Raw genomic sequence first — 27,529 nt, forward strand, 5'->3', positions numbered from 1 at the left:
CGGAGAGCTGGCAGAAACGTTAGCATGCCAGGCAAAATACTTAGCAGTACTTCGTCTGCTGTTACGTTTTGAGTTCAAATTCCGCCAAGGTCTACTTTGCCCTTTCATCCTTTCGGGGTCGATAAGTTAAGTACCAGTTATGCACTGGGGTCAATGTAATTGACTTAATCCGTTTGTCTGTTCTTGTTTGTACCCTTTATGTATAGCCCCTTGTGGACAATAAAGAAATAAGAAGCTACCAACACAAACATAATAAGTATAATTAATGGTTAGGCCTTTAGTATTTAAACCAACCATATCCAGTCGAAATGTTTGCTCCAAAGCTTCAACCTGTTGGAATCTTTTCACTACCAGTATCAGCTGGCATCATCTTGCAGATGTTCAAGAGAAGCATTAACTCTTTAGCATTCAGATTATTCTGTTAAAATGTAATGTTTATTCATATTATTTTGAATTAATCTCGCAATGTCTTTGTAGCTTTATGGTCAGACTGGCCATATTTGGCTTCTCACACCAACCCTACAATATCATTCTAAAAAATTAACAGTTACCTCATCATGAATGTGCATGGCTCAGTGGTTAGAGTGTTGGGCTCACAATCATGTGGTAGTGAGTTCAATTCCTGGACTTGGCAGTGTGTTGGGTTCTCGAAAAAGTGGCCTTTTTGTAGATACATTTTAGGTTGTGTATGTGTGTGTGTGAGCATTGTCCCAAATTTGGCAACAGTGCTCTATTGTAGGTCTTACCTGATCTTTGTACATGGCTAATAGCTGTTAAGAACCAAAGTATTTTCTAGTTCTGAAGAGGAAGGTTAGTCTTTGCTATATTATGAAGGCGGCGAGCTGGCAGAACCATTAGCACGCTGGGCGAAATGCGTAGCAGTATTTCGTCTGCCATTACATTCTGAGTTCAAATTCCGGCGAGGTCGACTTTGCCTTTCATCCTATTGAGGTCGATAAATTAAGTACCAGCTATGCACTGGGGTCGATGTAATCGACTTAATTCTTTTGTCTGTCCTTGTTTGCTCCCTCTATGTTTAGCCCCTTGTGGGTAATAAAGAAACATATATTATGAATGTGAGATCACCAAGAGACACTTTAAGTAATAGAGAAGCCTAGCTTTTATAGCAACATCAACCCTCCAGTATTAAGTTTACTCTCTCAAATGTAATGCTTATTTATTCACATTGATTTTAAGTAATCATGCATTATCATGTAGCTTTGAGATTTCAATGGCATTATTTAGTTTTAAAATGACATTGTAGGGTAGGTGCAACAAGTTGGATCCACCACTTTTGTGCATAAGATGAGTTGAATATTTGAGCTAGATATGGTCAGTTTAAATGCTGATGGCTTAAAGTGCACGTTAGATATATTCAGTCTCAAAATAAACTATGGGGTTATTATTCCTGCATTAACCATTTAGCATTCAGGTTACTCTGTCAAATGTGATGCATATTTATTCACATTGTTTGAATTAATCATGCTTTGTCTCATTGCTTTGAGATTTCGATGATGTGATTGTTTATTTTTGGAATGACATTGCAGGATAGGTATGAGGTGTCAGATATGGCTGGTTTAACCTGTTAACATTCAGGTTACTCTGTGAAAAATAATGCTTATTTATTCACTAGGTTTTGAAATAATCATGCATTATCTCATAGCTTTGAGATTTTGATGATGCGATTATTTATTTTTGGAATGACATTGTAGGGTAGGTATAAGGTGTCAGATATGGCTGGTTTAATCCTTTAGTATTCAAGTTACTCTGTCAAATGTTAATTATTTATTTACTCACAATGTTTTGAAATAATTATACATCATCTCAATGCTTTGAGAATTCAAAGATGTGATTGCTTATTTGTAGAATGACATTATAGGGTAGGTAAGAGAGGCAGGATCTGGTCAGTTTTAACATAAAACAGGTAGAATATTTGGACTGGGTCTAACCAATTTAAATGCTAAAGAGTTAAGTGATAATTTGTTTCCTGGTTGTCTTTGACAATCGAATCTGGATGATTTACATTAACACCTTTAAGCATTCAGATTATCTTATCAAATCTAATCCTTATTCATCCACATTGTTTTGAATTAATCAAGTATTATCTCATAGCTTTGAGATTTCAATGAGTTAATTATTTAGTTTTAGAATGACATTGTAGGGTAGGTGTGAGAGGTTGGATCTGATCAGTTTGAACAATGGCGTGTTTAAATGCTTAAGAGTTTAGGATTTTAGTTGCACTAGATTACAGTTTTTGTTAATGGTGGAATGTAATTTGCATAGATTCGTTATTGGTCATGTGGTAGAATTACGGATATCCTACCTGTTTTATGTTGTAAAGGACCAGATCCAGCCTCATACACCTATCCTACTTTGACATGCTAGAAATAAACAATCACATTAAAATCTTGGAGCTACAAGATATTCCATGATTAATTCAAAACAATATGGATAAATACAGATTACATTTGACAGAGTAATTTGAATGCCAAAGGATTAATACTGAGACATTTAGGTTGAGAAATATATTTAGATAATATTGCATTGTATGTATTACATACTTAAATAATATTCTGTGTTACATATATATGTGCGTGTGTGTATATATGTATATATATATATATAGAGAGAGAGAGAGAGATAGATAGATAGATAGGAGTGAGAAGACAGATGAAAAAAGGGCACTCGAATCATTTATTGGGAGTTACATGTATAGATCAAAGCAGTTTGATTCAAACTCTTTGATACTCTGAGTTTCAAGCATGACGCTAATTTTCGGCCATTGGAGTTTGAATGAGAGGATGGTTGAAGAGAGTCAGTGTTTATTACAGACGGTAGCCTTCGATTGGTTGAGAAAGGTCACATGATGTCACAGTTTGATGTTGGTATTTCAGCAACAGCAACTGGAAAATACTGCATGGTGAACAGGAAACTGGCCGCATGATTGGGGTAGGGGTGGGGGTAGAAGTAAGAAGGGACGTGTGGATGTGCGAGTATATATATATGTGTGTATATGGATGTGCCTATATACCTGCATGTATGTGTCTGCATCTATGTGAGTGTGTGCACTTGCACATATGAATGTGCCTGTATTTATGCAAGTGTGTGCATGCATAGGCGTACATTCACACATCCGTACTTATACATGCACACGAGCATACATATGCATATATAAGTGCATGTATGCACATAGAACATGCATCAGTGTATATGCGTGCACACCAGCACATGTATGTGCATTCACATGCATGTGTGCATATATGCATGTAAATAAATGTGCATGTGTGTGGATGTACACCTATGCACACACAAACACTTGTGTAAATACAGACATACACGTGTGCACATACATGCATAGATGCAGATATACAGGCACAAGCATACACATACATATACACCTGCACATCGACTACCCCTTTCTGTTCCTCCCCCCACCCCCAATCATGCAACCAATTTCCTATTCACTATGCAGTATTTTCCAACTAATTGTTGTCGCTGAAATACCCAACATCAAACTGTAATACCACACACCCTCTCATTCAAACTCCAATGGCCAAAGATTAGCATCATGCTTGAAACTCAGAGTATCAAGGAGTTTAACTCAAACCATTTTGATCCATATATATATAGGTATAGAACATTGTAATTAGATAGTAGTTCAATATATATAATAACTGTCAAATAGAAACTTGTCATTTTCATATTTTTAATAATTTTTGTGATGTGACCAAATTTATATCTGGCTGTTACACTTGTATTCATTTTCTGGGCCATTTCCAGTTACTCGCTGTAAACTGCTACCATTTATTCATATTTTAGACATTTATGCAGAATGCATTCATGATGAGCATTTTCCCCCATTTTTTTGTTTTTTTGTTACAAAACAAAATGCATTAAAAATGAGAAATTGACAGCAAAGTAGCATAGTAGTAATTAGATCTCAGGATTCACTAAGATATAGCTACATTGATACAATGTCTCTTTTTATAATCACTGTATACTTTAAAATAGGGTAAGAATGCTCGTTAGTTATAGATTTTATGAATCCTTCTTCTAAAAGGATGGTCATATTAATGGCAAAGAGTAAGAAGATAACACCATTTGAAACAGATTAATTAGTTGACTAATTGCATACTCATTATTATGTAGCCTTTTATTTTCGGTTGTGCCTGCTTTTTCTTTCTTTCTTATTTTTTTTTTTTTTAATTTATATTTATTTCTTTTCTTATAATGTTTTCCTTTTCTGTTGCAGAAACCTCATTCTATTCATGTTATGAATTCTATTGGAAATTTCTTAAGAATAAAAGGAAAAACTCTTTTAGCAATTGAGTGCTTTCGTAAGGTATTGTCACAAACACCTCAAGAACCAGAAGTATTGTTAAATTTAGGCAGAATATTTCTCCGACTTCACTATCTTGATGATGCATATCATTTAACAAAGATATCTCTTCAGAATCTTCCAGCATATCAAAATGCCTGGTCACAGCATTTTACACTCGGAGAAATATTCAAAATTTCAGGACAATATTCAAAAGCTTACGATCATTTCCAATATGTTCTTGACTTAAAACCAGGATTTTCACCAGCGGAAAGTCATTTGAAAGAGATAAAAGAGATTCCTGAGCACCCTGTGATGCAATATATTGTATGTTTCTTTATACTTCTTGTCTGTTTTTTCATTTTTTGGTGTTGTTAATTCTGGTAACAAACATGTTAAAACACAACGGTCGTTCAACAGAGCTATGGCAATGAAATCGTTGAAGCACAGCTCGTCCAAATTTGTCAGGATACGGAGATGAACTAGTTAAGAAAATTGTAAAATTGAAGTTCTGGGATACAAATGAAAAAAGGAATTGTTCTTGCATATTTTCTCTACCTTTCATTTGCTTTGCTCTCTCTCTTTCTCCTCCATTTCTCCTCTATCTTTCCTCTCTCTCCCACTGTCTCCGTTTCTCTTCCCTCTCTTTCTCACTGTCTTCCTGTTTCTCTCTCTCTCTCTCTCCCTTCCTGTTTCTCTCTCTCTCTTTCTCTATCTCTCTAACATTCATTTTGAATGTTTAATTTTTGAAATGGTTAAGTGATTTGTTATTGATCTTTTAAGTCTGATAAAATGATAAATAAAGTCAAGAAGATATACTGGACCAATAATTAAAACTTTCTGTTTTCTGCCCGAAAATTGGTACATAACGTACGCTTTAAAGTAACAGGTTAACTAACTTTTTAAGTGATATTTAAGAATAAACAAAGAATGGAAATAAACAATTCAAGAAAATTTTCAAATAAAAGTTATTAGCAAAAAACAAAAAGAAATTTCAATAATTCTTTTGTGTTGTAATTTATACATTTAAATAACTTTTCTCTGTATTTTGAAATTCAAAAAAAAAAAAAAATTAGGTTCATTTACTTGTTAAATTCATCATACTGTTTCAAGTTACATATGTATATAGTGAGAATTTACAAAGAAACAAAAGATGAAGATGGCTGTACAAGCAACAAACTTAACGCTCAGGAAGTGAGAAAGTCTTTTACATTTTGAGGCTACGCTCTTCGACAGAAAGGAATGCAGAAATAAACAGGGAGAGAAAATAGAAAAAGGTTTAGCGGCTAACAATCTATCATGGCGAATATCATCATCATCATCATCATCATCATTGTTTAACGTCCGCTTTCCATGCTAGCATGGGTTGGACGATTTTGACTGAGGGCTGGGAAGCCAGATGGCTGCACCAGGCTCCAATCTTGTTCTGGCAGAGTTTCTACAGCTGGATGCCCTTCCTAACACCAACCACACCAAAAGTGTAGTATATATATATATATATTTATATTTATTTATATATAGTTGAAGGATTAAAATTAATCTAAGGATATACTAAGTATGTCTATCTGCTGGAAATAACAGTCAAAACTCTTATTTAATTTGACAAAATACACTAATAATAACTACAGAAATCAACTGTCCGAAGGCAAACGGGCTAAGACAATCTTCAGCATACATGAATGTATGTGTGTGTATATATATATAATGTTTTGAATTTATGGGTATATGGGTGTATTGAAATGTTGAGTAGAACACTGGCACAGTTTGGGCTACATGATGTCATCGGTGGTTGGGGTGTATTTTCATTGGATCTACTTCAGGAATTCCACAGTGTTAGTTGAAATAATAATAATAATAATTTCTTAAGTAACCAGAAGATGGTTTTGTTATTAATCTTTATTTTGTACAATAGTCACTTTGACCCGTCCTGCTACTGTCACTTATGGGTGGGACTCCATTCACCATGTTGCATCCATTTTGCAGTCTGGGTCTCATTAAGTTTCATCTATAGAGAAAGTTGTGTCTTGCTAAAGATCCTGAGTTTTGGCTGTCATGTTGTTATGTGCCCGTTTAGTTATGAACTCATACTGTTTCAAGTTATATATTCTTAAAAAGGCGGCGAGCTGGCAGAAACGGTAGCACGCCGGGCAAAATGCGTAGCCGTATCTCGTCTGCCGTTACGTTCTGAGTTCAAATTCCGCCGAGGTTGACTTTGCCTTTCATCCTTTCGGGGTCGATAAATTAAGTACCAGTTACGCACTGGGGTCGATATAATCGACTGAATACCTTTGTCTGTCCTTGTTTGTCCCCTCTCTGTTTAGCCCCTTGTGGGTAGTAAAGAAATATATATATTCTTAAAAAGTTTGCTAGGTACCAACTTGACTGTGTGGCTAAGAAGCTTACTCCATGATTTGGAGCTCAGTTCCACAGCATGGTACCTTGGGCATCTGTCTTCTACTATGACCCCAAGCCAACCAAATCCTTGTGAGTAGATTTGATTCATGGAAACTGAAAGAAGCCCATTGTGTGTGTGTGAGTGTATATCATCATCATCATCATCATCATCGTTTACCGTCCGTTGTCCATGCTAGCATGGGTTGGACGGTTCGACCGGGGGATCTGGGGAGCCAGAAGGCTGCACCAGGCTCCAGTCTTATCTGGCAGTGTTTCTACAGCTGGATGCCCTTCCTAACGCCAACCATTCCGTGAGTGTAGTGGGTGCTTTTTACGTGCCACCTGCACAGGTGCCAGGCGAGGCTGGCAACGGCCACGGTCGGATTGGTGTATTTTATGTGCCACCGGCACGGAAGCCAGACGAGGCGGAGCTGGCATCGGCCACGAGTCGGATAGTGCTTTTTACGTACCACCAGACCAGGGATCCTGGCTGGTTCAATTCGATTTCAATTTCGCTTGCCCCAACATGTCTTCGCAAGCAAGGGGGTTGGCATGGGTGCCTGTCGTACGGTCAGATTGGTGTATTTTACGTGCCACCGGCACGGAAGACAGTGGAGGCGGCGCTGGCATCGGCCACGAGTCGGATAGTGCTTTTTACGTACCACCAGACCAGGGATCCTGGCTGGTTCAATTCGATTTCGCTTGCCCCAACATGTCTTCGCAAGCAAGGGGGTTGGCATGGGTGCCTGTCGTACGGTCAGATTGGTGTATTTATATAACTTATAAAATAAGGACAAAAGAAAAATTCTAATGCCAAATATGCCGAAAAAAAGACAAAATTGTCAATAACCATTATAATTTATGCGTCTCGAAACAAGCCGATAGGAATTTCTAAAAAATCCATTATTACCGTATTGGTCCCAATTTCGGGGTTAATTCATAAGAATTTTCCCCTCTTCAGCGATAAATACGTAAGACATAAATAGAATACTTACTCATACCCATGGATAAATCATGTTATATATATATATATTTCTGTGTAAGTTAGATGTTAAGAAGCTATCTAAGGGATATTAAATATCCAATATACTACTGGATGTGTACCTACGTATTTATAACCAAGTGTTTACTATTGCATGGCAATATCACAGTTGAATATTGGGTATGGGTGGGGGTAAATTAGGAATTTACCCAGGATTTATAAGGAAAATAAGAAAATGGAGAGGATATACAATCGACAAACATCAGCCAGTAAACCTTCAATTATATCTTTTTATTAAATGATTACAAACATGTGTAAGTGATCCAAGTAAACGAATGAAATAAACCAATAAATACGTAAACAGATATTATCATCATCATCATCATCATCATCATTTAGCATCCGCTTTCCATGCTAGCATGGGTTGGACGGTTCAACTGGGGTCTGGGAAGCCAGAAGGCTGCACCAGGCCCAGTCTGATCTGGCAGTGTTTCTACGGCTGGATGCCCTTCCTAACGCCAACCACTCTGTGAGTGTAGCTATATATATGTACATATACATACATTATATATATAAATGTATGTATATGTGTATTCACACTTGCCTCCTCATTTTCATATTGCATGATAGTTGTAAATGAGCATCAGTGTCATACAAGCGACATCGTTTGTTTCCAGTTGTCCATGTTTGCTCATGGCGATATATTTCCTTCCTTGGAAACAAGTGAGTGCTGGCAATAGGTGGGGCAAGTAGCCATAGAAAATCTACCTCAGTGAGATCTGGCTGACCCATGAAAGCATGGAAAAGTGGACAGTAAAATGACCAATATATATATGTGTTTATGCATGTGTTTACATATGATACAGCTGTGAGTATATAAGGCTTACACACACACACATACATGAAAGGCTCTGTGAAGCACAACACATGGCCAACCATCAAGCCCAGTAGTGAGTTCCGCACTCTAGTCCATTATCCAATGTATTACAGTGCAGCACATCAACCTTGTGAGATTGTAGTTTGTGGAATTCAAACCAAATAATAGAAATAATAATAACTTAACAGAAAACAGTTCTTTATAGGACATGCATGTGTTTCAGAAAATGCCATAGTAATTATACATAAAGTTGGTAGAAACATTATGCAATCTTGCCCTTCACTTCATCAGTGTTTTGCAATAACTACAGTTATCAGATGTTAAAAGCTCCAAACATATACATTTTTTTTTCCATTATGCAAGTCATCAATAATCTTGCATGTCACAATATTTCAGAAGACAGAAAAAAAAAAACATATCATAGATGCTATGCCTCTCTCAAATGTGAGTAGGAGTAATGAAAGAGAAAAAAACGCCTGTTCCTCTGGTCCCTACATGACAGCCAGCCATAGGCTGATTTACAACTGGGACTTAATGACCCTTTGCTATGGGTGTGGCCTGTTCCTTTTTTTTTCTTTTTTTTTAAGGTCCATACTTGAATTTGAGAGAGTTGTAGCATCATTCATACATCCATGATATGATTTTTCTGTTATCTCTTGTGTGACATGCTAGGTTGTTGATAATTTACAGTGATAAGGTGTCTGTTTATAAATGTAGCATTTAACATTTGTTTATATTTATTGCTGAACACTGATAAGTTGAAGTGCAAGATTGTATAATATTTCTACAATTGTTAAGCAATTTTTACAGGATTTTGCTGAAATGTGTGTACATTTTATAAAACATTCAATACCATACCTGTTTTCTGCTTAGATCGATAGATAGATAGACAAATACAGATATATCAAATACCATGCAACATAAATTCCTGATTTATTGAAATTATCTCCATCTAAAGAATATCATAATTACCAAATGCTAATTTAGATCAGCTCCATATGAGAAAGGGAGATGATTTTCTGAATCAAGAATTCTCCAAAGATGACATGCCATCAAGGAAAAGGACAGGGTTATTGTCTGGAAATAAGGGAATGCTTGTGTTTCTGCCTCAATATGCATCATTAGCACAACAACTCCAGTAATCAAACGATTTAAACATAGACAACAACAAAAAAAAATCACATTTATGATTGTAGTAAAAAAGAAAATTAACCCAGGATGGCCAGTTGAAGTTGTTTTACATATGTATAATAATGTATACATACATATTTGTTTATATGCATGTATACATACATATGTATATGTATGTATATATCTGTGAAGATGACTTTTTTCTGTCAAAACGCTAAAAATAACTGACCAACAAAAAAAAGACAAAATTCCACCAAGTAAAAAAATAAACCCAAATACTAAGCAAACAAAGATGAACCATCCCACTTCCATTGCACGTGCACACACATTCACACACACACACACACACACGCTCATTCACATACCCCCCTTTTACATACACACATATATTCAGAGTTGAAACACTGTTTGATTTATTTTCTTCAGCGTACAGTTTTCATCATTCCACTACCAAATATGACATCACTCCTTCCTTCTTTATTCATCTATCACCCCTTCCTTTCTCATTCATAAACACAAGAGTATTATTATAGTAGATTATCTTGGTAATCATGGGAGCTATGAAAAAATACAATGCACAGCAACACCACCAGATCATTCTACACATCTGTGTAATTTTTCATGCAATTCCACCCAGCCGTTTGACTGTGAATCCCAAAACAAGAAAGAATTGTCCATGTCAAAATTATATGTATGATACACACACACACACACACACCACAAATAAGAATGGTATTTAACATTACATTAAACAAGTTACAGAATTTAAACAGAAATACAACGAAGGAATAGACAGAAAATTCATACACAAGACAGGATGCCCATGGGCATATGGTGTAGCAGTTAAGAGCGCAGGCTACTAACCCCAAGATTCCAAGTTTGATTCCAAGCAGTGACCTGAACAATAACAACAACAATAATGATAATAATAATATCTAAAAATACCTTAGGAATGAGAACCCAGGTTCGAAATTTCCCCAAGACACCTGATGAAGACCGGAAGGTATATCAGCTGAAACGTGTTAACAACAAACATGATGAGGAGAAATATCCATCAAATGTAAATAATGTACATAATTCCTCATCTCTTAAATATAGAACAAGACAGGATATTGCTCATTCCTTGTCAGTTTTTATCCAAATGATTCTTACAATTTCATGCCTTTAATGATAATATTGTCCACTTCTGGTGCCATCAGCAGTGAAAAGCTGCTGGGAATAACAAGCGAACATTGAGGACAGGGAGAAGAGCAAATGCAAATATGCAAACTATTTACTAATTTTGAGTTTGCGTCCCTTTACTTTAAAGGTTCTGTATAGGAGTGGCTGTGTGGTAAATAGCTTGCTTACTAACTACATGGTTCCAGGTTCAATCCTACTGCTGCATGGCACCTTGGGCAAGTGTCTTCTACTATAGCCTTGGGCCGACCACTGCCTTGTGAGTGGATTTGGTAGATGGAAACTGAAAGAAGCCCATTGTATGTATATATATATATATACCGGAGTAAACACATAAATGTGAAACAAGGTGGAAAAAAGAGTACTCAAATACCAGTGGTAGAGTAATATGCTTTATTTAAAGCAGCAGAAAATTCAACAAAACCTGTTACTCTGAGTTTCACGTTGCGGAACGGCAACGTGAACTCAGAGTAATAGATTTTGTTGAATTTCTGCTGCTTTAAATAAAGCATATATATATATATATATTTATATGTGTGTGTGTATGTTTGCGTGTCTGTATTTGTCCCCTCAACATCGCTTGACAACCAATGTTAGTGTGTTTACATCCCAATAACTTAGTGGTTTGGCAAAAGAGACCGAAAGAATAAGTACTAGGCTTACAAAGAATAAGTCGTAGGGTCAATTTGTTTGGCTTAAAGGCGGTGCTCCAAACAGAGGTTTTCCAAGGCACAATGTGTATTCAACAATCAAAAAGATAAATAATACAACCCAGTTCTGTGAATCCTTACTGGTTGAGATTAATTGGTTCAACCATGTTGAAGATTGATTGAGGCCTATGCATTTTCTATGCCACCAAATGTGGTAAATGATTAGTGCCAAACTGCATCTTCGTAACTGTCGAGGAATCGTTGACATATGAATACAAACGAGGATGTACTTGTTGATAACAAGTTCAACTCTATCTGGTTTTATGTGAACCTAATCTAGAAACTATGTGAACTGTCATCTTGCAAACAAGGCCAAAATCATTAATAATTTGGTCAAACTACTTTTTAGGACAGAATATGGTCTATTATCAATCATGCTGTCTTTCAATCAATATTCAGAGTGGTGAGAATTATGAGTAACAAAGTGTCTGAATGCACGATTTCACTTTTTGTTTTTGACTTTGATGAGAGAGTTAATGTGCCTCTGGGGTCATGGTTTTAGTGGTGCAGATCATCATCATCGTCAATTAATGTCTGTTTTCCCATGCTGGCATGGGTTGGACGGTTTGACTGAGGGCTGGTGAGCCAGAAGGCTGCACCAAACCCCAATCCTATCTGGCAAAGTTTCTGCAGCTGGATGCCCTTTCTAACGCTAACCACTCTGAGAGTGTACTGGGTGCTTTTTCCATGCCACCAGCACAGGACCAGTCAGCCAGCACTGGTATCAGCCATGCTCGAATGATGCTTTTTACGTGCCACCAGCATGAGGGCCAGTCAGGCAGCACTGGAAACTACCATGCTCAAATGGTGCTTTTTATGTGCCACCAGCATGGGACCAGTCAGCCGGTACTGGCATCAGCCATGCTTGAATGGTGCTTTTTACATGCCACTGGCACAGGTGCCAGACAGGTGGTACTGTCATCGGCCATGGTACTGGTTGTAATTCAATCTGTTATCATCATGGCAATATATTGATATTTAAACTGAAACCAAGTCTTAGGTATCAGTGCAAAATCTGCTCTGGTGGTAACCAACATGAAATCCTATAATTTTAGGAAATAAATTCAGTTTGTGAGTTTCTTTGGATTAACCATTTTGTTACTATATTTCTCACAAAATAATACATTGTTTTTGTTTTTAATTTTGAAAATAATGAATTTAATTAAATAACTTCATTATTAATAATCTGGCAAAGACAGCAAGCTGGCAGAATTGCTAGCACACCAGGTGAACTGTTTAGCGCTTATCCTCTGGCAGAAACACCAGGCGAAATGCTTAACGGTATTTCGTCTGCCGCTACGTTCAGAGTTCAAATTCCGCCGAGGTCGACTTTGCCTTTCATCCTTTCGGGGTCAATAAATTAAGTACCAGTTACGCACTGGGGTCGATATAATCGACTTAATCCGTTTGTCTGTCCTTGTTTGTTCCCTCTGTGTTTAGCCCCTTGTGGGTAGTAAAGAAATAGGTATTTCATCTGTCTTTACATTCTGAGTTCAAAATCTGATGCCACCACCATCAACGCCTTTGACTTCGCTGCCTTCCCCTCCACCACCATCACCACTGTCTTTCACATCGCTTATTATCATCGTCATCCCTGCCCACCTCAGCTACCACCACCACCACCATCATCATCACCGTTGCCTCCACCTCCATCACAACTACAGCTCAAACTATTACTATCACCCAATTACCATCTCAACTGTCAATCTACTACCACCCTCACTGTCTCTATGCCTACTATTACTCTCAGCCCAACATGAGGAATAGTAGAAGTGTCATTGAGCAGTGAGAGAGGGGGTCAAAGTGGGACACACTGACACACAGAAATTTTTTTTGGTATTTACTATTATCGATTGTTCATTCCTTTGTGTCCTTACTTCTTGAAAGTGTAAAGTTTGCTGTATTGCTTTAACCCTTTAGCATTTATACTGGCTATATTCAGCCAAAATATTGCACCTGTTTTATGTTCAAACTGGCCAGATCTGGCCTCTCAGACCTCTCCTACAATATCATTCTAACGATTAACAGTTACTGCATCAAAAGCTCAAGGCTACAAGATAATGCATAATTAATTCAAAACAATGTGAATAAATAGGCATTGCATTAGTCCACTCTGCTGGGTGGTTGATGTTAGGAAGGGCATCCACCCATAAAAACCATACCAAAACAGCTATAGAAGTCTGGTTCAGGCTTCTGCCTGGCCGGCTCCTGTAAAAACCATCCAACCCATGCCAGCATGGAAGGCAGACGTTAAATGATGATGATGCATTTGATAGAATAATGTGGATGCTAAAAGGCTAAAACAGAGCTTTCCAAACATTTCAAATCGGTGACACAATTTTTAAAAACAAAATTTTTCTTTATACCCCCTATTTCAGTTTTGTTTACAATTACATATTATGTCATATGTCACTAATTATGTATAACTGTCATCAAAGAGTTGTCACTTATCAAAAATAATTCACTGCCAAACATTGGTGAAAATTTGACCCACTATCAGGGCACATGATGTACAGTTGGAAACCTTTTGCTGCTCCATAGCATATTGTCTATTCTGATAAGAACTAATCTTTGAATGTTAGAGATTTAATCCTTATCATACATAAGATTTCAGTGTCACTAACATATGGATCTACCTGCAAAACCCTCAGCAGAAAGCTCTTACCAAATATATAGAGTGTCAAATACCAAAGCAGTTCTATATTTAACCCTTTTGTTACCATATTTCTGTTGAGATGCTCTGTGTTTCTTTCAATTAATTTAAAATATAACAAAGAATTTAGTAAAATAACTTAGTTATCATTAAGCTAGTGTTAGGAACATAAATTGTGACTAAGGTTTGGTGGAAGATTTTAATAGAAAACTTTTGAAAACCAGACATTTGTACTACAGAGCCAGAGGTGGGTTTGGCCGGGTTGGTATCAAAAGGGTTAATGAGGAATTATATACATTATTTACAATTGACGGATATTCGTCCTCATTTTGTTTGTAGTTAACACATTTCGGCTGATACACCCTCCAGCCTTCATCAGGTGTCTTGGGGAAATTTTGAACCTAGGTTCTCATTCCTAAAGTATTTTTTGATGTTATTATTATTATTATTATTATTATAATCATCATCATTATTGTTATTATTATTATCATTATTATTACTATTACTATTATTCAGGTTACTAATTGGAATTGAACTCGGAATCTTGGGGTTAGTTGCCTGTGCTCTTAACCACTATGCCATATGCCCACGGGCATATTTTTGTTGCGTCTTGCAACCTTTTCAATCGTTTTGATTAGACAAAACTATTGAAAAGGTTGCAAGACGCAATGAAAATTTTAGGACAATAAAAATAAGAAATAAGTGGAAATTTTACCAGTGAGTGTGTTAAACAATAAGGCACAAAAAGAAAATGACTCTCCCCAGACACAACAGAATACGTATATTGTTATATTGTTATATATATATTGTTATATTTGGGGAGGGTCTTTTTTTAAAAAAAATATACACATGCACTATGTATTCATTCTCTCTTTTACTCTCTTTTACTTGTTTCAGTCATTTGACTCCGGCCATGCTGGAGCACTGTTTTTGTATTCGAGCAAATCAACCCCAGAGTTTATTCTTTGTAAGCCCTCTACTTATTCTATCGGTCTCTTTTGCCGAACTGCTAAGTTACGGGAACATAAACACACCATGATCAGTTGTTAAGTGATGCTGGGAGGACAAACAGATACACACTCATACATCTATGAGTAGGAGTGGCTGTGTGGTAAGTAGCTTGCTTACCAACCACATGTTCCCAGGTTCAGTCCCACTGCATGCCACCTGGGGCAAGTGTCTTCTACTATAGCCTTGGGCCGACCAAAGCCTTGCGAGTGGATTTGGTAGACGGAAACTGAAAGAAGCCCGTCGTATATATGTAAATATATATGTATGTGTGTGTTTATGTGTCTGCGTTTGTCCTTCCAACATCGCTTGACAACTGATGCTGGTGTGTTTACGTCCCCATAACTTAGCGGTTCAGCAAAAGAGGCCGATAGAATAAGTACTAGGCTTCCAAAGAATAAGTCCTGGGGGCGATTTGCTGACTAAAGGCGGTGCTCCAGCATGGCCACAATCAAATGACTGAAACAAGTAAAAGAGTAAAGTGTATATATATATATATATATATACTTATACTACAGGCTTCTTCCAGTTTCCGTCTACCAAATCCACTCACAAGGCTTTGGTCAACCTGAAGCTATAGTAGAAGGTGCCACACAGTGGGACTGAATCCAGGACCATGTGGTTGGTAAGCAAGCTACTTACCATGCACTTCTTATTTTAACTCGTGTCCATTGTCCTGAAATCTTTCGTCACACATCTGTGACCTCTTCAGCAACACTTTTCATTTTCATCTGTGCTTTATTCACTCCATTCTGGAGCAAGTGGAGCAAGAGCACATATGAAAACAAAAAGTGTCACTGAAGAGGTCACAGATGTGTGACAAAGGATTTCTGGACAATAAGTGAAGAACTATGTCTTTATTTGGCAAAAAAATGAAAAATGACCATCTCAAAATACAACAATATCTGTTTCAACACATATTTTCACATCAGGAATCTTGCAACACAAATTCATAAATGTGTGTATATATATATACTCTTTTTTACTCTTTTACTTGTTTCAGTCATTTGACTGCAGCCATGCTGGAGCACCGCCTTTAGTCAAGCAAATCGACCCCAGGACTTATTCTTTGTACTTATTCTTTCGGATTCTTTTGCCGAACCACTAAGTTACAGGGATGTAAACACATCAGCATCGGTTGTCAAGCAATGTTGGGGGGACAAACACAGACACACAAACACATATATATACATATATATAAGACGGGCTTCTTTCAGTTTCCATCTACCAAATCCACTCACAAGGCTTTGTTCGGCCCAGGCTATAGTAGAAGACACTTGCCCAAGGTGCCACGCAGTGGGACTGAACCCAGAACATGTGGCTGGTAAGCAAGCTACTACCACACAGCCACTCTGCACCTATATATATATATATATATATATATATATATATATATATATATACAACATATATAATATATATATATATATTATAGTAATATTATATATATATATATATATATATATAAATGTATATGTATATGTGTGTATATATATATATGTATATACATATATATATAAATAAATGAAAGAATGGAGTTGAACGACGAATTAACAAAATTCCTTTATTTTATTTTCGACATGCCCTAGGCATGTAGCTTCAACTGTGTTTTCTGACGTGAATTTGCTACCCAGGTATCGGTTAACCGAATTATCCATAATAAGATAATTCATTCAACTACTCAATTATTATATATATATATATATAAATGTATATGTATATGTGTGTATATGTATATGTATATGTATATATATATATATATATAATATATATATTTCGCGGGGTTCCACTTTCCCTTCTCTCTCTCCCTCTTTTACGTTGTCTGCCATCCCCCCTCTTCCTTTGCTAGAGCATTTTTAAGCCAGTCGAAAAATTGCTTATTATTATTATTATTATTATTATTATATTATTATTATATACTATTTCAGCTTCGCCTTGTATTGCATATTATTTCTCCATACAGGGGTTTTTTCAATGGCGGCCCATTTTCGCGGGGTTCCACTATTTCCCTTCTCTCTCTCCCTCTTTTACGTTGTCTGCCATCCCCCCTCTTCCTTGCTAAGAGCCATTTTAAGCCAGTCGAAATTGCTTATTATTATTATATTATTATTATTATATTATTATTATTATTACTATTCAGCTTCGCCTTGTATTGCATATTATTTCTCCATACAGGGGTTTTTTCAATGGCGGCCATTTTCGGGGGGTTCCTATTCCCTTCTCTCTCTCCCTCTTTTACGTGTCTCTGCCATCCCCCCTCTTCCTTTGCTAAGAGCATTTTTAAGCCAGCCCGTCATATTCCCGGTGCACCCGCCCTTGCCCCCCCACCACCAATACCGGATATCTCTATATTTTTGCTCCATCTATACCGGATGTCGCTTCTCCCACCACCATTATAGGTGTCTACTCTTCGAACCCCCCTCTTCAATACGCTATTTGACCATGCATTACCCTCTCTTGATATCCTACGTTCTACTTGCCTAGAACCTGTCATCATTTCTCTGAAACACCCCCTCCCCACTGGTGCTCCCCCTATATTCTCCCCCCCCCCCACATAAAAAGCACCATCCGAACGTGGCCGATGCCAGACCCCTCTGGCACCTGTGCAGGTGGCACGTAAAAAACACCCACTACATCGCGGAGTGGTTGGCGTTAGGAAGGGCATCCAGCTGTAGAAACACTGCCAGACTAGACTGGAGCCTGGGGCAGTCCCGAGCTCCCCAGACCCCGGTCGAAACCGTCCAACCCGTGCTAGCGCGGAAAACGGACGTTAAATGATGATGATATATATATATATATATATGTATATGTATATGTGTATATATGTATATGTATATATATATATATATATATGTATATATATATATATCATCATCATCATCATCATCATTTAACATCCGTTCTCCATGCTAGCATGGGTTGGACATATATATATATATATATATATATATATATATGTATGTATGTATGTATGTATGTATGTATGTATATATATAAATCACTTTACAGATTGTTGTTTAAAATTGATTTTTAACATTAGTACAAGTATCCATATTATGAAGTGGTTGCTGGTGTGTATAACCAATTAAACCAATCCCAGTAATTAGTCTGTTGCTTATGCTGTTATTATTGATCTCTGAAGGATGAAGAGCAAAAATCAAACCTCGAAGCAGACAGTTCTTTGATAGGAAATGTACAGCGGCAGTGGTGCATCTTTGTCTTGGTAACAAGAACCAATTGTTCCGCCTGCTGAGTTTCTGTTTGCAGAATTAACATGAAAGTAGCTGAGTATTCCATAGACACATATTCTCACTCTTAATACAGTTCTCAGAGTGAATCAACATGGCTGGATCTTCGAATTACAATTGTGGCCTAATAGAGACAACAACAACAAGAAGAAAAACATTCCTATTATTAGGCTATTACTGTATTTTTATTAGCATCCTAAAGATTAAAATAAATTTATCATTTCCTGTTTGAAGCTCTGATGAAACTGTAAGGTGTTACTCAGGCACCCAACAAGGAGTTCACTGCATCTTACAGTGGAAACGACTGTAAGCTAATGAAGTTCATAAGATAATTGTTTATTTCTTTGTCATCTTTTTTCTTATATGTGTATATATATATATATCTTTTATCTATTACTTGTTTCAGTCATCTGATTGCAGCCATGCTGGAGCACTGCCTTGTAGGATTTATAGTCAAATAAATCAACTCCAGGGCTTATTTTTTCAGCCAAGTACCTATTCTATCAATCTTTTTTTCTATCAGTCTCTTTTGCCAAACTACTAAATTAGGGGGCATAAACACAGCAACACCAGTCGTCAACCAGTGATGAGGGGACAAACACAGACACAAAGATACACACACACACACACACACACATACACACACATACCCACTCACACATGACAGACTTCTTTCAGTTTCTGTTTACCAAATCCACTTACAAGGCTTTGATCGGTCCAAGGCTATAGTAGAAGACACACACCTAAGGTGCCAGGGGACTGAAACCTAAAAACCATGTCATTGAGAAACAAACTTCTTACCACACAGCCATGCCTGCGCCTATCTATCAAAACAGGGGGATTGGAAATTTTTTTGGTTTTATTTGGTCACCATTACATGTGTTTCATTTGCTAACAGGAGTTAGAAATGAAACACGTGTAATTGGGACTAAATAATACAAGCAAATTTTCCAATCTCATCATCATCATCATCATTTAGCGTCCGCTTTCCATGCTAGCATGGGTTGGATGGTTCAACTGGGGTCTGGGAAGCCAGAGGGCTGCATCAGGCCCAGTCTGATCTGGCAGTGTTCTTACAGCTGGATGCCCTTCCTAACGCCAACCACTCCGTGAGTGTAGTGGGTGCTTTTTACGTGCCACCGGCACAGGTGCCAGACGGGGCTGGCAAATGGCCACGGTCGGATGGTGCTTTTTACGTGCCACCCTGTTTTGATATATTATTCAGCAGAAGATATTTTCCAATATTTTTAACTGTTATGTATAACTCACAAATAACACTGAATAGGAAAAGTCAAAAGCTACCTTCGGTTTTTTCTGTGCTTCCCAACCACATGGTTTTAGGTTCAATCCCACTGTGTGGCACTTTGGGCAAGTGTCTTCTACTATAGCTCCAGGCTGACCAAAGCTTTGTGAGTGGATTTGGTAGACGGAAACTGAAAAGAAGCCCATTGTATGTGTGTGTGTGTGTGTGTATTTGATCTCCAACCACCTCTTGACAACTGGTGTTATCATGTTGATATCCCTGTAACTTAGCAGTTCAGCCAAAGAAATCGATAGAATAAATACCACACTTTGAAAAAGAATTAAGTACCTCGGTCAATACATTCGTCTAAAAATACTTCATGGCTGTGCTTCAGCATAGCCATAGACTAATGACTAAACAAGTAAAAGAAAAAATATGCTTTTATTTGTGGCTTTATATGTGTGCTTTGAGATCTACTAATCCATTAAAGAATTATCATATTTTAACGTGTATAAGGAACCCCCTAATTTTTGGGGGGTGGCTTAAAATTTGGAAAAAAGGTTTCGTAAGAGATTATAATACTATCCATGTATAAGAAACCCCTATATTTTTTTAACCTAATTTTTGACCAAAAAGGGTTCCTTATACACGTTAGAATACGGTACTTCATGCTCTCAAAAGTTTATAAAATTCTTATGATGTAATATTATATTCTACCAGCAGTATCACCCGGCGTTGCTCGGGTTTGTAAGGGAAATAACTATATAAGCATTTTTAGAGATGTAAAGTATAATAGCCATCTCATATGGCAACCACAAAGGGGGGGTGTTACTGTAGCTTTTTACGTTCTGAGATTTAATAATACATTTTTAGAGAGTTATTCCCTTATATAATAGCAAAAAAATGCATTAAAAATGGGAAAAAATGATGGTAAATTTTTTTTTAAACTGTAGACTCATCGTAGACACGCGCTAATACCCAGAAGGGCTCGATATGAATCACGACTATAAGATACCCAGTTTTGGTTAAACTGCACCGAAAAATGTGGGAGTAGTTAGGAATCTAAATCGTAGGAGACAGACACACAACTTCACTTTTATATATTCTATTATGATAGCTGGTGGTGTTGTTGGATCACTCTGACCAAGCAGATCTATCACGTACCCTGACTACCTCTACCACCTTATCCACCCATTTCTCTGCAAGGAGTGTGTCAAGTAATAATAAATATGTCAAGCATGTCAGTGAACGTAACTATCGTAAATATTGAGGTTTTCTTTTTTCATTAACTTGTCTTATGTGACTGATAAAAGACGTAATTAGCGTGGTTTCTCTAATGAGCTGCTGTATCAGTAATTAGACTGTGACAGCTCTGTTAATTTCAGGGTAAAATATAATGATTAACCCTTTAGTGTTTAAACCGGCCATATCTGGCCCAGATATTCTACATATTTTATATTCAAACTGGCAATATCTGGCCTCTCACACCTACCCGACAATGTCACTCTAAATATAAACATCAATTATTGAAACCTCAAAGATATAAGATAATGCATGATTATTCAAAACAATTTGAGTGTAAAAAGTATTACATTTAACAGAGGAATCTGAACACTAAAGGGTTAATGATGATGACAATGACGATGATGATAATGTTGAAGCTGACAGCATTGATTGCTAACAAACAGTAAAGTTTTGACTACAAAATCCACCACACTGTCTGCTGTAAGGATATCTGTTGCAGAGAACGGTTGCAGTTGATAGCTCGGTGTTGAAAGTACAATGCTTAAAATAGGTTAGCTTACAATTACCATATGAAACAGATTACACAATAAAAAAATGAATAATAAATAAATAAATAAATAAAATGAAATTTATAAATAGATAACAATATTTTCCTAAAAATAATATGTAGGTTTGTGAAACTTCAATATAATTTTCATATAGGTACTGCAAAATCCATTACTATATACTCTACAATCATAACAGCTATTAATGACATAAGCATTATTCATATATTGTGTTAGGTGCATTTTTTTTTTTGAAGATAAATAATGTCTTCTGAAAAGTGAACTATAAAAAATATTTTTAAAAATGAAAGAAAAAACAGGAAAAATTCATTGAACCATGACATTTTTTTTTTTTTGAAATAGTGAATCTGGATAAAAATAAAAGATATAGATAACAGCTTGAAAATTTTGGATAAAAAACAAACAAGGCGCATGAGTGGCTGTGTGGTAAGTAGCTTGCTAACCAACCACATGGTTCCGGGTTCAGTCCCACTGCGTGGCACCTTGGGCAAGTGTCTTCTGCTATAGCCCCGGGTTGACCAATGCCTTGTGAGTGGATTTGGTAGACGGAAACTGAAAGAAGCATGTCGTATATATGTATATATATATATCTGTGCATGTATGTTTGTGTGTCTGTGTTTGTCCCTTAGCATTGCTTGACAACCGATGCTGGTGTGTTTATGTCCCCGTTACTTAGCAGTTCGGCAAAAGAGACCGATAGAATAAGTACTGGGCTTACAAAAGAATAAGTCCCGGGGTCGAGTTGCTCGATTAAAGGCGGTGCTCCAGCATGGCCGCAGTCAAATGACTGAAACAAGTAAAAGAGTAAAGAGTATAGGTACTGCAAAATCCATTACTATATACTTTACAATCGTAACAGCTATTAATGACATAAGCATTATTCATATATTGTGTTAGGTGCATTTTTTTTTGGGGAGATAAATGTCTTTTGAAAAGTGAACTATAAAAAATATTTTTAAAAATGAAAGTAGAAACAGGAAAAATCATTGTTCATATTTTCCTTTTTTTAAACCATGACATTTTTTTTTTTTTTTTTTGAAATAGTGAATCTGGATAAAAATAAAAGATATATATATAACAGCTTGAAAATTTTGGATAAAAAAAAACCAACTCTTTGGGTGGAAAATAACCAAAAGCTGGACATCCAAAGAGTTTTTTTTTTAACTCAATAGACCAATAGAATACAATAGAAGCTTCCAAAGAACAAGTCCTGGGGTCGATTTGATTCGACTAAAGGTGGTGCTCCAGCATGGCCACAGTCAAATGACTGAAACAAGTAAAAGAGTAATAGTTACAAGCTGTTGTTATTTATAGCTTTATTTGTTTCCAGATATTCTGTTTCATAAAAGAATTATTTCATATTCTCTCAAAGTTTATAAATTCATATGATGAAAGAATGGTTGTAGCCAGTATTTAGAGATGAGCAGGGACATTTTAATTTATCAAAATAAAACCACATCAATATATAACAGACTAAGTGTTTTTGAATATACTTTTTTTTTTGTAACACTTAACTATTTGAAGTAGGACAAAAACGGGATAAAAGACAGTCGTTATTGATGGGAAGTGACAAAATATCACATATGAGGCACCATCAAAAAGTTCCTGGATTAGTTATGTTTAATAAAAAATAACTTATTTACCAAAGTTTTAGCATCATCATCTTTGAAATAGTCACTTTGTGCAGTAATCCACTGGTCTCAGTATTCCTACCACTTTTGGAATCTGGCCTGGATGTCATTTTCCATAAGCGAGTCAAAGATCTTCTGCAAATTGCTCTGGATTTCAACAGCAATATTAAAACGGTGACCTTTGAGGTGCGTTTTCATCTTTGGGAAGAGATGGACGTCCACAGGTGCTAAATCTGGTGAATGGGCAGGTATGGAAGTGACACCATGTTGTTTTTCGTGAGAAACTCACAAGAGAGGAGAGCTCGGTGGCAGGGATGCATTGCCATCATGAAGAATCTAATTCTTCACGCTCCACAGATTTCGTTGCTTTTACCAAATATCCTCCCTCAAACACTTCAAAATATTGCAGTAAAATTCTCAAATGATGGTCTTGCCCTGGGGGTGGAATCCTCAATGCACAACACCACATTTTCCGAGGTGGTCTGGCCCTGGGGGTGGAATCCTCAAAGCACAATACCACATTTCCCAAGGTGGTCTGGCCCTGGGGGTGGAATCCTCAATGCACAACACCACATTTCCTGAGGTGACACTCATAGCAAATCTTCCAGATCACTCATCATCTCCCACTTTTGAAGTACCTGTGCCTCTTTGAAACATGGCGTATACAACCCATTGCCTCATCACTGCAAGCTTGCTGAAGCATCCTCAATGTCTCTGTAGCAGACTTTCCAAGTTTAATGCAAAATTTCACATTGGCTCTTTGTTCCTGTCCATGACAAAAAATCACAGACTACAGCACACTTCTTCATGAAGGTCTATGTGTTATATTTGTGATTGGATTTGGTAGAAAGAATCTGAAAGTAGTCCATCGTATACAAGGTGTGCCATAACAAATTCCTGATTGGTTTTTAGTCTCAATTTTTAGTAAAGGGCATAAAAACACACAAGTTCTATAGGATTTAATTAAATATGGTCATGTAACATATTAAGATACGTTTCATCCAATATTCTGTTATTCTTTTATTTGTTTCAGTCATTTGACTGTGGCCATACTGGAGCACCGCCTTTAGTCGAGCAATTTAACCCCAGCACACTTCTTCGTGAAAGTCACTGCAAGCTCTCACCGTGCATGCAACTGTGTGCTGCCATCTGTTGGTGTGCTACAGAACTAGTGCAGAACTAGTTCTGACATAAAAATAACATTTGGAATTTTTTCCACTTTGCTTTTTGGTGTCTTCAATATTTATATTACAAACGAAATCTATTTCCAAATAAATACACACACAAACACACATGACTATGCAAACACACACACACACACAAACACACACAACACTCACACACACGCACACACACGTACAAACTCATACAGATACACACAAAGACATTCATTTATGTTCAGTCACATATGCACATACCCATACATACATGCACACATGCACACACAAAGGCCATCGTGTGATGTTTGGGAGTGAGGAGTAATAATTTCCATGCTTCCTCTTCTTCTTGCTATTGTTATTTACATCCTCATACTCTCATTTAAAAAATTTCGTCACATACATTTTTTTTTCAACAATCGCTCAGTCGTTATCATCAGCTTGGGTACTTCCAGTTAGTCACGTAATTTGTATTTGGTTTATATGTACACATCATCGTCACCATCACCATCACCATCATCATCATCATCATCATCATCATCACCATCATCACCATCATCAACATCATCATCACCATCATCATCATCATCCTCATCATCATCATCATCATCATCAACATCACCACCATCATCATCATCATCATCATCATCAACATCATCATCATCATCATCACCACCATCACCATCATCATCACCATCACCATCATCATCATCACCATCATCATCACCATCATCATCATCATCATCACCATCATCACCACCACCACCATCATCATCATCATCATCATCATCATCATCATCATCATCATCACCATCATCATCATCATCAACATCATCACCAACATCATCATCATCATCATCATCACCATCATCATCACCATCATCGTCGTCATCATCACAATTATCATCATCGATTTAACATCCGCTTTCCCGTGCTTCCATAGATCAGATGGAATTTTCTTGAGGCAGACTTTCCGCAGCTGCATGCCTTCCCAGACACCAACCCTCACCTGTTTCCCAGTAAGGTAAATATGTTTCCCTATAACCGGACATACTTTTTCATAGAAGACTGGGAACGAAGGACACTGCAGCGTCACATTAAGACAGTGTGTTAGTATCACCTTTCCAAGACAAGGTGATACTAACACACATGCATATGTACTTGGTCACACATACACACACACACTCATGCATGTACACATGTAAATGCACACACACACACACACACACACATATGGACTTTGCTATTTGGTCCATTCTAGAAAGTGACATTTCATGAGTTTCCTACAAGAATATCACTGCTCTGAAGAATGCCTTAGTAGCATCATGGGATCATTTAAGTGCATCTGGCATTTATGTAATTCCGTTCTTGGCCATCTTTGAGCAATTGTGAAGTCTAAAGGTGGACGTATATGGCTGTGTGGTAAGTAACTTGCTTCCCAACCACATGGTTCTAGGCTCAGTCCCACCGCATGGTACCTTGGGCAAGTGTCTTCTCCTATAACCTCATGCCAACCAAAGTCTTGTGAGTGGATTTGGTAAACAGAAACTGAAAGAAGCCTGTTGCATATATGTGTGTGTGTGCATGTGTGTGTTTGTCCTCCCAACATCGCTTGGCAATTGATACTGGTGTGTTTATGTCCCCATAACTTAGCAGTTCAGCAAAAACAACCATTAGAATAAGTTCTAGGCTTACAAAGAATAAATCCTTGGATTGAATTGCTAAACTAAAGGTGGTGCTCCAGCAAGGCCGCAGTCAAATGACTGAAACAAGTAAAAGAATAACAGAATATTGGATGAAACGTATCTTAATATGTTACGTGACCATATTTAATTAAATCCTATAGAACTTGTGTGTTTTTATGCCCTTTATTAAAAATTGTGACTAAAACCCAATCAGGAATTCGTTATGGCACACCTTGTATATACTCTTTTACTTGTTTCAGTCATTTGACTGCGGCCATGCTGGAGCACCACCTTTAATCGAGCAACTCGACCCTGGGACTTATTCTTTTCTAAGCCCAGTCCTTATTCTATTGGTCTCTTTTTGCCGAACCGCTAAGTGACGGGGACATAAACACACCAGCATCGGTTGTCAAGCAATGCTAGGGGGACAAACACAGACACACAAACATACACACAACATATATATATATACATATATACGACAGGCTTCTTTCAGTTTCCGTCTACCAAATCCACTCAAGGCTTTGGTCGGCCCGTGGCTATAGCAGAAAACACTTGCCCAAGATGCCACGCAGTGGGACTGAACCCGGAACCATGTGGTTGGTAAGCAAGCTACTTACCACACAGCCACTCCTGCGCCTATATGATGGGCTTCTTTCAGATTCTTTCTACCAAATTCAGTCACACATGTAGCACATAGACCTTGTGTCCATTTATCCCAACTTCTCTTTCCTTTCACCATCTTGGTGGCTATGGTTGTAATTAAGTAAGGAACCTTAAGACAAAACAGGATTTCTCTGGGTTCTTTAATGCATCACTTTGCTGAAATCTGCAGAGTCTTGACTCTGGTAGAGTCAATGGGTTATCTAACTAACAGTTAGAGTCACTGTACAGAAACTGACTGACACATCATCGACTTAATGTCCACTTTTCAATGTTAGCATGGGTCAGATGGAATTTATTAAAACAGATTTTCTATGACCTGATGCCCTCTCTCTTGCCAACCCTGGCTGGTTTCCAAAGAATGTAATATTTTTCTGTGATTGTACATCTTTTCATGGAAGATTGAAATTAAACATCACCATTTGTATGTCAGTGACACTCATTTACAACCATCATACAAAGTCAAGACAAAGAGACAAACACACGCACACACACACACACATCAGCATCATCATTTAGCGTCTGTTTTCCATGCTGGCATAGGTTGGACTGTTTGACTGGTGACTGGCAAGCCAGTAGGCCTCACCAGGCCCCAATCTGATCTGGCAATGTTTCTACAGCTGGATGCCCTTCCTAACGCCAACCACTCTGAGAGTGTAGTGGATGCTTTTTACGTGCCATATATATATATATATATATATATATATACGATGGGCTTCTTTCAGTTTCCATCTACCAAACCCACTTGGCCTGAGACTATAGTAGAAAACACTTGCTCAAGGTGCCACGCAGTGGGACTAAACCCAGAACTATGTATCTGGCAAGCAAGCTTCTAACCA

At 37.3% G+C, this 27,529-nt stretch overlaps 1 protein-coding gene across 1 annotated transcript in view; it reads left to right on the forward strand.

The window, feature by feature from the left end:
* LOC115222549 overlaps positions 1–5,316 on the forward strand; it is a 111,510-nt gene extending 106,194 nt beyond the window's left edge. Inside the window, 2 exon segments of the mRNA XM_036511710.1 lie at positions 4,253–4,681; positions 4,683–5,316. Of these exon segments, the coding sequence (XP_036367603.1) occupies positions 4,253–4,681; positions 4,683–4,799 (546 nt within the window). The 3' untranslated portion in view covers positions 4,800–5,316.
* Positions 5,317–27,529: the final 22,213 nt, after the last annotated feature.

This window comes from Octopus sinensis, linkage group LG20 (assembly GCF_006345805.1).
Source record: "Octopus sinensis linkage group LG20, ASM634580v1, whole genome shotgun sequence".
Taxonomy (NCBI): domain Eukaryota; kingdom Metazoa; phylum Mollusca; class Cephalopoda; order Octopoda; family Octopodidae; genus Octopus; species Octopus sinensis.